Raw genomic sequence first — 15,302 nt, forward strand, 5'->3', positions numbered from 1 at the left:
CTGGGAAGCCACACCTTTGGCCAAAAGTACTTCTGGTCAAAAGTCATGGGGCAGCACAACAATCCCAAAGCTCCCATCTCCAGAAAAGATGATCTGGGAAGCCACACCTTTGGCCAAAGTTACTTCTGGTAAAATGTCATGGGGCAGCACAACAATCCCAAAGCTCCCATCTCCAGAAAAGATGATCTGGGAAGCCACACCTTTGGCCAAAAGTACTTCTGGTAAAATGTCATGGGGCAGCACAACAATCCCAAAGCTCCCATCTCCAGAAAAGATGATCTGGGAAGCCACACCTTTGGCCAAAGGTACTTCTGGTAAAATGTCATGGGGCAGCACAACAATCCCAAAGCTCCCATCTCCAGAAAAGATGATCTGGGAAGCCACACCTTTGGCCAAAAGTACTTCTGGTAAAATGTCATGGGGCAGCACAACAATCCCAAAGCTCCCATCTCCAGAAAAGATGATCTGGGAAGCCACACCTTTGGCCAAAAGTACTTCTGGTCAAAAGTCATGGGGCAGCACAACAATCCCAAAGCTCCCATCTCCAGAAAAGATGATCTGGGAAGCCACACCTTTGGCCAAAAGTACTTCTGGTCAAAAGTCATGGGGCAGCACAACAATCCCAAAGCTCCCATCTCCAGAAAAGATGATCTGGGAAGCCACACCTTTGGCCAAAGTTACTTCTGGTAAAATGTCATGGGGCAGCACAACAATCCCAAAGCTCCCATCTCCAGAAAAGATGATCTGGGAAGCCACACCTTTGGCCAAAGGTACTTCTGGTAAAATGTCATGGGGCAGCACAACAATCCCAAAGCTCCCATCTCCAGAAAAGATGATCTGGGAAGCCACACCTTTGGCCAAAGGTACTTCTGGTAAAATGTCATGGGGCAGCAAACACAGCCCACAGATCTCTCCCCCAGAAATAAAGGGGTTGAAGAATATCGTAATTACACAGGAGAAAGACACTACCATGCTACCAAGCACCTCTAAAGACGCTGCTTCCACTGTGAGCCAGCAGAAATCTCTGAACCAGGGGGTCGACAAGAACGGAAAAACTCTAATATGGATCATTGGATCTGGTTACGTTCAAAGAGGAGAAGTTGCAGCCTATGAGAACTTCGGTGAGAATTTTGGACTTGACGTCAAAGTTCAATGGTTTGGCACAGGAGGCATGCTCTGGAAGGGAGTACTACCCCGCTTTCAGGCAGAGTTGTCAAACTCTCAGAGACCCCCTGACATTTTGGTCATCCACGCCGGCGGCAACAGCCTGGGAACAATGCCTGCAATGAACCTTGCATCAGTCATGAACAGTGAATTGATGAAGCTCCATTCACAGTTTCCTTCAATGGCCATTGCATATTCCTGCATCACCGAGCGGCAAGTGTGGAGAAATGGACCTCCAGGGAAGGTCAACTATGACAGGAAGTGCGTCAACAAATGTATGCAAACGTCTGTTGGCAACCATGGTGATGAAGTAATTCAACATCCCCTCCTGAGATTTTTTGACAACAACATATATCTCCCAGACGGAGTGAACTTCAGCAAGAAGGGGAATGGAATATTTGTGACCAGCATCCGCAGTGTCGTGATGAAGATCCTTCAGAAATCTCACACCTAACTGCGAAACAAACATGTCTGATATGGATCATTGGATCTGGTTACGTTCAAAGAGGAGAAGTTGCAGCCTATGAGAACTTCGATGAGAATTTTGGACTTGACATCAAAGTTCAATGGTTTGGCACAGGAGGCATGCTCTGGAAGGGAGTCCTACCCCGTTTCAGACAGAGTTGTCAAACTCTCAGAGACCCCCTGACATTTTGGTCATCCACGCCGGCGGCAACAGCCTGGGAACAATGCCTGCAATGAACCTTTCATCAGTCATGAACAATGAATTGATGAAGCTCCATTCACAGTTTCCTTCAATGGCCATTGCATATTCCTGCATCACCGAGCGGCATGTGTGGAGAAGTAATTCAACATCCTCTCCTGAGATTTTTTGACAACAACATATCCAGACGGAGTGAACTTTCTCCATGTTCCTGTTGTAAATGTGTCAGCATAATACAATTAAATGCATAAATGTATAACTGTGTACAGTGGTGGAATGTGTGTAGGGTTAGAACTGATTTATATGTTGCAATTAGCAGTAGTGTTTGAAATGTACAATTCATTTAAAATATGCCTTGGTTCATTTTGTATCATCTTCACTGACAAAGGAAAACAATTATAGAGCTAGGGAGAAAATACTGAATAATGTAAGCTAGCTGTGGCAACTATATCGTCACTTGCTAGCAACATAGATAACCTGTATAATGCAATTTTGCACTTTTGATGTTACAATGTAAACAGTAATTATGGCAAAAATAGCTTTCAAATGTTAAAACAAGTGTCAAAATTATCAATTTTTGGTCATAATGGGACACAGCGATGAACATTAAATAATACTATTACTGATACTACAGACAATATCCTGTATCAATCTTTTCCATTTTTAGTGGTACAGTAGGACTTGTCTATGTCCTTATTATACATAAACACATGACTGAAGAGGATGTATTTATTTGTTATTCTTCTGCTTTTTAAGTGCAGCCCAACTTTACTGAACCGTATCCAGACATCCAGGGCAAACAAGAGGTGGATGGTTCCTGTGTGACAACAGGGCCTTATGACTGCTGCTGTAGTGTTTTAAAATGTAGCCATGAGGCTCTCCCACAGATATGGGATAGTGTGTTTTATATGTGTGTGTGTGAGAGCGTTTCAGGTGTGTGTCAGAGCGTTTCAGGTGTGTGTGTGTGTGAGTGCGTATCACATGTGTATATGAGTGTGTTTGACATGTATATGTGAATAACTTTGGATTTCATGTGTGTGCCAGAGTTCCCGTTAGCCGGTAATTACCGGACACAGCACAGCACAATAAATAACAAAGAAGACCTTTGACCGGCACTTTTCTCATTTTGTCCGGAAGATTTAAACTTGAACGGACATGTTGACCGGCGAAAAAATATTCTAACGGAAACTCTGGTGTGTGCGAGCGTTTCATGTGTATATGAGAGATTTTTACATATGTTTGTAAATTATTTTGGTTTCAGTTGTGTGTGTGAGAGAGTGTTTCACATGTGTATGTGAACAGTATTTCTGAATAATGTCCCTAGCGGCCCCTCATATATAAGTGCCCTAATCACTTATGAACTTTTTCCAGTCGGCCATAGCCTTTTTGTATGAAGTAGTCATGTCACAGTCGTGAATGGCGTCCAAGAGGACTTCAGTCTGCACCACAGACAGAAGTGTTGCAATGCACTTAGGATAGGTGATGTGAAAGGTGTAATAACATGCCATGAGATACATCATGCTTTCATGAATGTCCTCTTTTGGGAAGATGAGTACGGGCTTGGTTCCAATGGCCAGTATACAGTTGGTTTCGCAGATGATGACAACAGGGCTGGAGATTGGTCGTGTCTGAAGAAAGGTGTTGGGGTCTTCTGCAGACTGACAGAAAAACAGACAAAGAAATCATCACAAAAAGCCAAACAAATATGATCACAACATTTCACTCTTTGTATCGACATGAGAAAATTCTTATAAATGTTCTTACCTCAAGGACGTGGAGCACAGCCTCACTTGCATGCCTTAACTTCTTGGGTGGGGCCATAGGTGATGGGAACATCTCTGGTAAAGCCTTCATCATGTCATTCCGTTTCCTGCAGTCAGTTAATAAACAGACATGGTCAGAGATAATAATCACCTTTGTCAAGCTGCGGAGGCCTCATGAGCTTTTTGAAAACTCCATAAAACTGTGCCCTTTCACAAAAGGTCCCCCACTGGGTCTTAAGTTCCATTAAGAAGTGGGAGTTGCCTTGATTGAGGACCCGCCATAGTTTATCCATTAGCTAAGACAACGAGAGAAAATATATAGGAGAAACATTCAAATCTACATTCCAAGGGTTAGTAATTCGTCTCTTAATTTAATTTCCAAAAAAAGATTCATGTGTATAATGTGATTTAAATGGTCACTTAACAAAAATATAACAGTGCACATAGAAATATGTCTGATGCACACACTATTTTTAAATACGTATTGTGGACCAATACTACTAACAAAATAATGTTGTGTGTATCAGAAGCACATTTGTGAAATGTGTTCTTTTTAAATAAGTGGAGGGTTTTTATATATCTATGCAGAATAAATATGTGTATTCAATAAGCATATTTGAGTCATTTATTTATAAATAATGAGACAGATCTGATTTAATTGTCATACCAATTCTCATTTCAAATTTGGTCTAACGTTAACCGAATTAGGAAGCATAGTTGTACATAAAACGAAAACATTTGCTTACATGATCCAGTTCTCCAAAGCAAGGATAAGCTTTAAGAATGTTGGAAGGCCTGTCCTGCTCCTTTGTAACATCAGTCAATTAAGGCCCTTCTCGCTTGGATTTCGAGGTCCAGGAGCTGAGCAACATCCATCTTGTTTGGTCTGGCCTTGGTTTTATACATCGCCTGTAGAGTCTTATAATGTCTCGCCTGGGTCTGTGGGCTCTCAGTTTCTGATGCTAGAAAACATAAACCCCACTATTTTCATTTCTGATGTTAAAGTTTAAATGAGACATTAACACACAAACAGCCATAGTGACTGACACAGGGCAAACATAGATGAGTAATCTTGAATAAAAAAGGGTTCTAAAATAGCTTATTGATATTGTTACATTTTCTTGAAGAGACAGAACTATCTACTATTTCAATTTCTGTACTTACCACATAACTGTTCAGTTTCCGGGGCGCTGCATCGAGATGGTGGTGATCTCTCCAAGATCAAGGTTGATGCGGTGGATTAATCAGTGGCTGCTCTGAAAGCTTAAACTCCTAGGCCTCTTTCTTGAAGGAGTTGAACACTGCTTCTTTTTGGGGGTTGTCACATTCTGGATCCTTTTCAAAAGCTGCTTTTTCACAGTTTCCTTACAAGACACACACACAACAGGTTATAACTAGGGATGCACGATAATTATCGGCCCGATAATTATCGGTCCGATATTAGGAATTATGACGTCATCCCGATAAACCCGATACCAGTATTAATAGCCCCGATAATATACAATATATTTTTTGGGTAAAAAAAAAGAAAAAAATACTGCGGTGTGGGTGGATTGGGATGAGGGGCGCTTGTTTTTCACTCGGCTCCTCCCGTTTTGCCAGTACTGTGGTATTAGTGGTTTAGGAAGAGGGGAGTTTTTCACAAATCCAGCGCTCCCTAACTCATGCCTGGCTGTGACGTAAATGGTGTTGGAGCTATGTGCAGTGCAACTCAAGGCATATGCTCGAACCGGAGCTGCCTGGACGCTGCAATCATGTTGCGCACTATCCGTGCTGAGTGTGCTGACTTTTCGTACAATGTCCCACTGTCTGGCTTCCTGCAAGTCAAGTGCTCGGCGCAGTTGTGGCGAAATGTCACTCCTCTGTTTTCATTTAAACAGCTCCTTATATCCGTTAGCGCAGCTAGCTAGCACCAGATGCTAACAACAACAATGCACGTAAGGTCTCTCTCTCGCTCGGGCCACACATACACACACCCTCCCGGTGGCCAGTCGGTGCCTGCCGGTGAGCGTGGAAGTGTGGTCTGCCACAAGCGGGCGGCAGGAGCGCGGCTGTCAGCATCAGCTTGTAGATGGTATTTTAAACTCGATGCGCTCTGAAACTACGAGGCGGCCAAGGAAAAAAAATACACATGCGTTAATCGCGTTAAAAAAAATTAGTGGCGTAAAAAAATTGTTATTATCGGTATCGGTCTTGAGAAGCAGGAAGTTATCGATATCGGTTTAAAAAAAACAATATCGTGCATCCCTTATATATATATTAGGGCTGTCAAGTTAACGCGTTACTAAAAAAAATTACCGCCACTAATTATTTTACCGCGATTAACGCATGTGTATTTTTTTTCCTCGGCCGCCCTGTAGTTTCAGAGCGCATCGAGTTTAAAATACCATCTACAAGCTGATGCTGACAGCCCCGCTGATGCTGACAGCCCCGCTCCTGCCGCCCGCTTGTGGCAGACCACACTTCCACGCTCACCGGCAGGCACCGACTGGCTATTGGGAGGACCGGGAGGGTGTGTGTATTAGGGGTTTCACAACTACCAATATTTACTAGTCGACACATTTTTCAAAATAGCAATCGACTAGTCGTTACGTCATAATAAAGACACACAAAGAGAGGTGTTCAACTGTATTTTATTTTAAATTTGTGTTACATGGCTGAGTAAATAACAAACAGTGACTTAGTCAATAAGAAACGGTAACTGGACTCACCAAAATGTACAGCAAAAAACTCGCAAACTTAAATGCCACGTAAATCCAGTGCGCAACAGCGCATTGCGCAACACATTATTCGCTGTCCTCCACGATAACGTCCACCTTTCTGGTTTGCGTTGAGGAACACCAACGCATCGACGTGTGAGGGAAGGAGGCTTGACCGCTGTCGGGTGACAGTGTTGCCTGCCAGGGAAAAAACCCTCTCGCTCGGGGTGCTCGTGGCTGGAATAGCCAGGTAGCTCCTTGAAAGCTTGGCTAAACGGGGGAATCGGTGCGCGTTTCCTGCCCACCACTCCAGTGGGTTATCCATAGTGGGGATATGCGGTGTCCGCTGGCAGTATTCCCGTAGCTCATCATCAGCATCACCGTTGACCCGTTTTCTCTTGCTGCTGCTCTCGAAATGAGCTCCAAACAGCTGTTCAAAGTCACTCTCCAGTCTCGCCTTTTTGCAACTTGCTTCCGCCAGCTCCACTCCAACGTTGTCTGCGATCTCCTCTTCACCTACAGCAAAAATGAACCACATTAATGATAAACACATTGTTTTACAATTTGGCCGGTTTAAGTAGGACTTGTTTGTGAAACAATTATCGCTAGTTCAACTCTATTTACCTGTAGCTCCCGGCTGTTCCACCTCTCCGTCTTCACGCACTAATTGAGTCAGGCGCGCCTGGGCTTCCTCTCTGACATCGTCTGGAAGGAACTTCAGATGCTTAAATCGTGGATCTAGCATGCATGCCGTGATCGGGATGGATTCTGCCAGCAGGCGAGACAACAGCTTGAAGCGGGTTATGAGCTCTTTCCTCACGGTATTCTTGAAGGAACGAATAGCCGCCAGATCGGACTCATTTGGACTTAGCGTGTTGTTAGCCATGTTCAGTAGCACGGGGTAGATGAAGGACAGCCCGACGTGATTTTCTCCGCAGATGATAGTTGTCGCCTTTGCTAGAGGCCTGAGCACCGGGATCAGCTGTTCCACCAGTTCCCACTGGCACTCTCTCATGGCGAGGGATCTTCGGATGCCAACTTTTGTCACTGTCTCATCCGCAAAGACGGCCTGCACTGGGAGTCTCTGCTCATACAGTCGCTCGAGCATAGTGAACGTTGAATTCCAGCGGGTCGTTTTGGAGTTTGTGTACTTTTACTCCAAGCTGTTCTTGACGTTTCTTCAAAGCACAAACTGCTACTGAGGAGTGACGAAAATGACTGACAACACGCCTGGCAGCATCTGTGGTCTTGGCGATTTCTGGTAAGTGCAACCCTGCTTTTATTGCTAGTTGAATGGTGTGTCCGGCGCATCCAAGGTGGTGGGGAAACTGCTCGCAGAGCTCCATTGCCAGGTTCATGCTGCTTGCATTGTCATGAATAGTGCAAAACACAACTAAGTCCCACTCCTCAATTGTTTCTTTGAGCCTCTGGGCTATATTCACAGCGGTGTGTCTCTCTGGCATGATAGTGGTTCGCAGCACTCTGGATTTTAACTCCCAGGTGTCTGTGATGTAGTGGGCAGTTATGGTGATGTATGGATCCATGGTGCAAGATGTCCACAGATCAGTGGATCTTTCATCTCATTGGCAATCCTTGCTTTCACAGTGTTGTACTGTAGCATGATGTTGCTCCAAAGTGTAGCATGTGACGGGATCTTATAGCCTGGCTCGAAAAACTTCATAATGTCCCTGAAGCCTTCTCCGGAAAGGGCAGAAAGTGGTCGAACATCCTTGACGACAAAGTTGATAAGCAAGTCTGTTATCTGCTGTCTTCTTTTGTCCGTAACGGGGCGCTTGGAAAAATCAATAATGCTCGTCTGTCTCTGTCCTGTGCTGACGGCGGTCTGTTGCTCACTGGTGCTGCTAGCATTACTGCTAGTGCTAGCTGTCGGCAGCGGGTGTTTCATTTTTAGATGGTTGCGCATAGCAGAAGTATTTTTGTTGTACTTTAGTACAGATGTACACAACTGACACTTAACTGTGGAGTTGGTTACGTCTTCTTTGAAGTACTGCCATACATATGAATGTCGGACGTTTTTGGGAGCATTTTGCAGCACCTCGTTCACCTCCATTTTGTTCACGACTAGTCGACTAGGGCCTACAGCGCAGACTAGTGGTAAAGGTAGTCGACTAGTCGATTAGTTGGTGAAGCCCCTAGTGCATGGGTCGGCAACAGGCGGCCCGCTGGCCATTGTTGGCCCGCCAGCAATAATATTTGGCCCGTAATTTTGAGAATCAAAAATAAAATATTATTTAGATTTTTTTTTTTTTACAACATAGGACCGACAGTCGCACATCAGGGTTTCCGTTAGCCGCCGATCGATATTCACTCTTAATAGTTTGATCGGTGCTCTCTATAAAGGCCGATCAGGAGAGCTGGATCTGATCGATATGGACATAAACGCGAGTGAAGTATAACCGGACCGAGAGAGAGATCAGATCAGCTGCTGAGTCTGATGGAGACATGCAGCTCTGCATGATCACCTGAAGCCCCGCCCACTGTTTAGCGAGCTGCATGAGAGAGAGGGAGGGAGAGGGGAAAAGAGAGCATCCGTTTCTCCCGTGTTATTATTCAAAGTTAATGTAAACTTTTGAATAATGTACTTCATCTACTACAAGTAGTTTGTTCGAATGTAATAATTATGTTGTTTGTGGAATCATTTATGGAAAAATGAATCTGAATTTTTTGATCTGTAACGATTATAAACTGAAGCAATATACAAATGAGCCCCATTAACTGAGTTTTAAACATCAGCATATCCGGTCCTAGTCCGGTGATTACCTGCTAACGGAAACTCTGCTACACAATTCTTATTATTATTATTGAAACATGACCGGTAAGTTTCAAATTTGTCCGGTAAAATAAATTCTGTCCCGATATATCCGCTTACATTCATAATGTCAGCGGAGGGAGGGGAAGCGGCGCTGTGGAAGAGCAGAGTGGCTAGTGAGAGCTGTCATCTTCCCTTTACAAGCTTCAAACATGTATTTATCGTGTGATTTTGGAAATAAAAATGTCATATTCTGAAAGCCAAGACTTTGTTTATTTAAAATCAAACAAAACACCCGATCCCCGAAAAACTATTTTTTTACGCAAATCCACGTTTATTTTGAAATGAGCCGTTGCGACTTTCGACTGATTTCGATAGAGCGGGTCACATATGGCAAATGTGTGGTTGGGGGGAACCAGGTCAATTAAAGTACTTATTTAACTATTAAATACATTGAGTTTGAGTAAAATACTTGGTTACTGATTAATTTAGGTTATAATATATGAAATTGCAAAGCAAAACTGCTGTAATTGATTTATTTTGTACTTTGGTATTTTTTAAAGGTTTTCAACCTGAAAGAATCCTAATGTGTCCTTGAAAAGTTGAAATAAAGAAAAGGAAAAAGGATTCCAGTTGTCCCTCAAGCCTCTCAAATGTGGGCAAACACTCAAATAAATGCCAAAAACCCAGAGAACTTGACAATACTTATCAGAATAAAAGTATGTTAAACAACACTGCTACCTAGTTAATAACTCTACTTTACTCAGTGGAGGCTCGTCCATTGAGGAAAGGAAGGACCATCCTCCCTAAAATTTCAGAGAAAAATTAACTTTGAAGAGAACAATAAATACACCTCAATTTAAAAGATAAGTCTGTTAAAATACAGATAATTGCCCTGGCTTTGGGACTGAAATGGGGCTAGAGAGGACGAGCCTCCCTTTGGGCGGGTCTAGCCAGAGGCTCTGGATTGGGCGCTTATATCATCAGTGAACCAATCAGCGGATCTGACTGCGCATCAGAGTGTTGATGGGGAGGGTTATCAGCGATATCAGAGTTTTTTCTGAACCGGGGAACAGGGGCGCTGCGCCCTCTTACCAAAATAAATTCCTTGAATTAGGCTTTGATTATGTTCTGGCCCGCCATCTTGCGGCTCAGCAAAAAATTGGCCCACGGCCAAACTTACTTGCCTACCCCTGCCCTAGTGTGTATGTGTGGCCCGAGCGAGAGAGAGACCTTACGTGCATTGTTGTTGTTAGCATCTGGTGCTAGCTAGCTGCGCTAACGGATATAAGGAGCTGTTTAAATGAAAACAGAGGAGCGACATTTCGCCACAACTGCGCCGAGCACTTGACTTTATGCAGGCAGCCAGACAGTGGGACATTGTACGAAAAGTCAGCACACTCTGTTATGGAAATAATTATCATAGACGCCAATTTGTAACATACAGGACAAACCTTGATGTCTGTTTACCTTCTTTAACCAGTTAAGCCCTGAGCCTGTTTTTCAGGTTTCAGGCTCGAAAATGCCACTAACACAACAAATGATATATCTTCACTTCTAAAAGAGGTAAATTAATAATTATTTTTCTCAAAGCAAGGTTACATCTGTGAGTTGGATGTAGAAGTGTCAGAATCAATATAGATGTTTTTATTTTAAAGTAAATTCAGATGGAACATAGTAAAAACTTGTAAATTCTAATGTCCACCTAAAAAAAAACCTTTACTTATCGTGAAAACCACCCTTGCATGATGGGTTAGTAGACTAAAAGCTTTAGGAATCCAAACTATAACATATAATAAGTACCCTGTATCAAGATTGATGCAAAACAAGTGAAATTTGACCTTTTTAGAGAGATTTAGAAAAATAAAGTCTAAGCGGACTCACCTCTGGGTAATTTGGGAACCATCGGTTCCATTTGAACTTTTTCACTGTAAAAATCATTTTATTACTTTGAATTATCACTATAGGTATTCATTCCATCCAAATACAACTGTTGTGAAAAAATAAAATAAAACATAGGCCTACTCTTACAGTGAGCCTCTGAATTAGCCCCGAGCGAAAAATGCTAACCTATTACAGCACCGAAAATCACTCCTCGCTCCCTTATTACTTATCCTAGCTGCACATCCAACACATTGTTTATGATCGCAAGGAGACACAGAATCTAACGGTGCCCACCTGAACAGCCCAACACTGAAAGATACAAACTCGCGACGTTATCAACAAAAACGTACATCAAAACAAATGGCGCTAGCGCTAATGCGCTAGGCTAACAATGACTTACCTTCCTCGTTGTCTGGTCTAAACTGGTCTTCAATGGCATTAAAACGATAAAAACGATGATGTAGTTAATCCATAGATTAATATCCAATGGGGCTGTGTCCCCTTTGGAATGTTCTGATAATCTATAAGCAATAAAACTGCAATTCCGTTATCTGCTGTCCGCTCTGTGCTCCGTGCGCTCTGGGTCCTGCTGCATTTCCTGCTTCGTTACGTTGTAAACAATAAATGAAGTCGGCTGCGTAATGTACTTAAGCTGGCTGGCATTCTTTATACTTTACGCAGGACCATATCTCTGAAACCCATTGGTCGATTCGTGTGATTTACACCTTTTTCTTAACCATCAGAACCAATAGAATCGATGGGCAGTTCCCAAATCTACGTAAACATTACCGGATTAGCGGATGTAATAGAGAAGCAAACGAAGCATATCTGAAAGTGCAAGCCTGGACGGCAATACTTTATACCGAGTATATTGCCATAAATATGATGATTGATTATCAGTAAAAAATTATACGTGACACAAAGACATTGGATTAACCTTGAGATGCGTTTTTATTCCGTTGAACACAACTTTTGATCACAAATCAAAAAAGGTAAGACGTAATTATTGTAATATTTTTGAAACCGGATGTTGTTTACTTTCTCTTTTCTGGCTGATAGCTCCAGGAATTCGAGGTCGGACAGTGATGACATTACATGTGTGGAATCTGTGGAGTCTCAGCTTTAAATCGTATATCTTGTTTGTGCAGTTAAGATAGTAATAAGGGCATTTCTACCGTGTGTTGTGTGTAAAAAAGCGTTAGCATTAGTTAGCATTTTTTCGCTCAATGCTAATTCAAAGGCTTGGTATTACTCTTGTGGTTTTTTTTAGCTAACAATTGTTCTTATTGTCAGTTAGCGGAGTTTCTTACCTTTAAAAGGGTATGAAACATTAATAGTTTCATAAATGTTAAGAAGCCCTGAGACATGTGAGAAGAAAAAAAACTGTGGGAGGGGTCCACTGGGGGGACCTTCGGGCTTAACTGGTTAAGGAATGAGCTACTAACAAAATAAATCCAGAAAGCGACGCAGGTTCTGGTCCAGGCTCTCGTCATCTCACGCCTAGACTACTGCAACTCCCTCCTGGCTGGTCTACCTGCATGTGCCATCCGACCTCTGCAGCTCATCCAGAATGCAGCGGCTCGTTTGGTCTTCAACCTTCCTAAATTTTCCCACACCACGCCGCTCCTCCGCTCCCTTCACTGGCTTCCTGTAACTGCTAGAATCCATTTCAAGACAATGGTACTTGCATACCATGCTGCGAATGGATCTGGCCCTTCCTGCATCCAGGACATGGTTAAACCATACACCCCAGCACGTGCACTCCTCTCTGCATCAGCCAAACAGCTCGCTGCACCCTCACTGTGAGGGGGACCCAAGTTCCCATCAGCACCTGGGTTTGCTATCCTGGCTCCAAAATGGTGGAATGAGCTCCCCATTGATATCAGGACAGCAGATAGCTTACACATCTTCCGGGGGAGACTGAAAACTCATCTCTTTCGACTCCACTTCGAGCGATATAATTACTAACAAATAATTGCTAACAAAGCACTTATATACTAATAGGACTGGCTTATCCAAAGCCAGTTGAGTAGCACTTGAAATGTTTTAGCTCTATGAAACCTGATGTACTTATATGATTCTGTTTCTTCAAGTTTGTATCTTGTTGGTCGAACGCACTTATTGTAAGTCGCTTTGGATAAAAGCGTCAGCTAAATGCAATGTAATAATGTAATAATAAATGAAACCCTCTGGAGAGTTGTGATGTAGGCTGCTGTACCAAGCACAATTTACTTACATTTGATTGATTTAGCTAACTTATAACTTCACTTATGAGGCAATAAACCTCACCTCTAGTGAGTGGCCCAGCCCTTCGAATATCTTTCTGTATGTGGCCCTCGGTGAAAAAAGTTTGGCTTAGATCAAATGTTTTTGTTTGGCTTCTTCCCTCTGTAGGTGCAGCCAGGCCAGGGAAGCAGTGTGGAGTTGAGTGACATGCGCTCTCTGTCCGGAGGCGAGCGCTCCTTCTCCACCGTGTGCTTTGTGGTCTCCCTTTGGGCCATCACAGAGGCGCCTTTCCGCTGTCTTGACGAGTTTGATGTTTTCATGGTAATACAAAACCTATTTTGTTGATATTGCAAGTTTGTCTAGATAAGGTTGCACCGTGCCTAAATGGCATCTTAAAAATAGCATGGAATTACTATTTTAGGAAGGAGTTTGGAGAAAGTTCCTATGCAAGGTCTTGGCATTACATGAAATGGTCTCTATAGCCTTATTTATCAAAAGATAACATGAGTCTTGGTTTTCTTTAGGACATGGTGAACAGGAGGATCTCAATGGACATGATGCTAAAGGTGGCTTCCGGTCAGCGCTACAGACAGTTCATCTTCCTCACACCACAGAGCATAAGGTATTCACTGATTACATGTTTATATTAGGGCTGTCAGTCGATTAAAATATTTAATCGCGATTAATTGCATGATTGTCCATAGTTAATCGCAAATTAATCGCACATTTTTTATCTGTTCTAAATGTACCTTAGAGGAATATTTGTAATACTCTTATCAACATATGAGTGGACAAATATGCTTTATGCAAATGTTTATTATCATTTGAACAATGACAACAATTCTCATGAATATTAAACAACAACCTCTGAACATTACAAATATTCGCCTCAATTCAACCTGGAACCTCTCTCATACAATAATACTGTGTGTGTGTGTGTGTGTGTGTGTGTGTGTGTGTGTGTGTGTGTGTGTGTGTGTGTGTGTGTGTGTGTGTGTGTGTGTGTGTGTGTGTGTGTGTGTGTGTGTGTGATGGATCGTTGGAGCTATTTGCAACTCAAGGCATATGCTCGAACGGGAGCTGCCTGGACGCTGCAATCATGTTGCGCGCACTATCCGATTTGAGTGTGCTGACTTTTCGTACAATGTCCCACTGTCTGGTTACCTGCATAAAGTCAAGTGCTCGGCGCAGTTGTCGGCGAAATGTCACTCCTCTGTTTTCATTGAAACAGCTCCTTATATCCGTTAGCACAGCTAGCTAGCACCAGATGCTAACAACAACAATACGCGTAAGGTCTCTCCCGGTCCTCCTGATGGCCAGTCAGGGAGCGTGGAAGTGTGGTCTGCAGCAAGCGGGCGGCAGGAGAGGGGCTGTCAGCATCAGCTTGTAGATGGTATTTTAAACTCGATGCGCTCTGAAACTACGGGGTGGCCGAGGACAAAAAATGCACATGCGTTAATCGCGTTAAAATAATTAGTGGCGTTAATTTTTGTTTGCGTTATTAACGCGTTAACTTGACAGCCCTAGTTTATATATTTGTATATCAAAGCAGTAGGACCACTCAAATATGATTTATTGACTTGGTTACTGTTTATATATTCTTAATAAATGAGCTTTGATTAAGTAAATCTGTTCAGGCGTAAAGGTCATGTGATTTCAATATGCTGCCTAGTTTCTCTGGGAAAGAGCACCAGACACTTTGTCTCCAAGTCACATTGTCATGTTTGTTTTTTTTGTTTCAGCTCTCTTCCACAGAGCAAAAATATCCGCATCCTCCGTCTCAAAGACCCAGATCGTGGCATAAAGGAACAAAGTAGTCAAGACGGCGACGACGAGTAGTAGTTCTAATACTAAGCTATATTAAATGTTTTGTTACACTGAACCGGGTATATAATGTTAAGTTCTGTTATATAGAGGGGGAAGGATGGGAATTTTGTTTATACCTTGCCAAAATATTTGTTGTTATAACTGGCACATTTCTAAGTTAATGATATTGTTTTATGTAAATTAAAACAAACGAGTTGGGAAAAATACAGTGTTGGTGTTTTTTATGCATATGTCAGGACAATTTCTGTACTTGTCTCGCTAACTGGAAGTCATAATTCAAGTTCATCTCACAGTACACACATAAT

The 15,302-nt window shown here is 42.7% G+C and overlaps 1 protein-coding gene across 1 annotated transcript; it reads left to right on the plus strand.

The window, feature by feature from the left end:
• Positions 1-13,199: 13,199 nt before the first annotated feature.
• LOC117533806 (structural maintenance of chromosomes protein 6-like) lies at positions 13,200-15,176 on the plus strand. Its single transcript, XM_034197755.1, has 3 exons — positions 13,200-13,491; positions 13,695-13,792; positions 14,913-15,176. The coding sequence occupies exons 1-3, from the start codon at positions 13,378-13,380 to the stop codon at positions 15,007-15,009; spliced, it is 309 nt and encodes a 102-aa protein (XP_034053646.1). The 5' UTR covers positions 13,200-13,377; the 3' UTR covers positions 15,010-15,176.
• Positions 15,177-15,302: the final 126 nt, after the last annotated feature.

This window comes from Gymnodraco acuticeps, unplaced genomic scaffold (genome assembly GCF_902827175.1).
Source record: "Gymnodraco acuticeps unplaced genomic scaffold, fGymAcu1.1, whole genome shotgun sequence".
NCBI lineage: Eukaryota > Metazoa > Chordata > Actinopteri > Perciformes > Bathydraconidae > Gymnodraco > Gymnodraco acuticeps.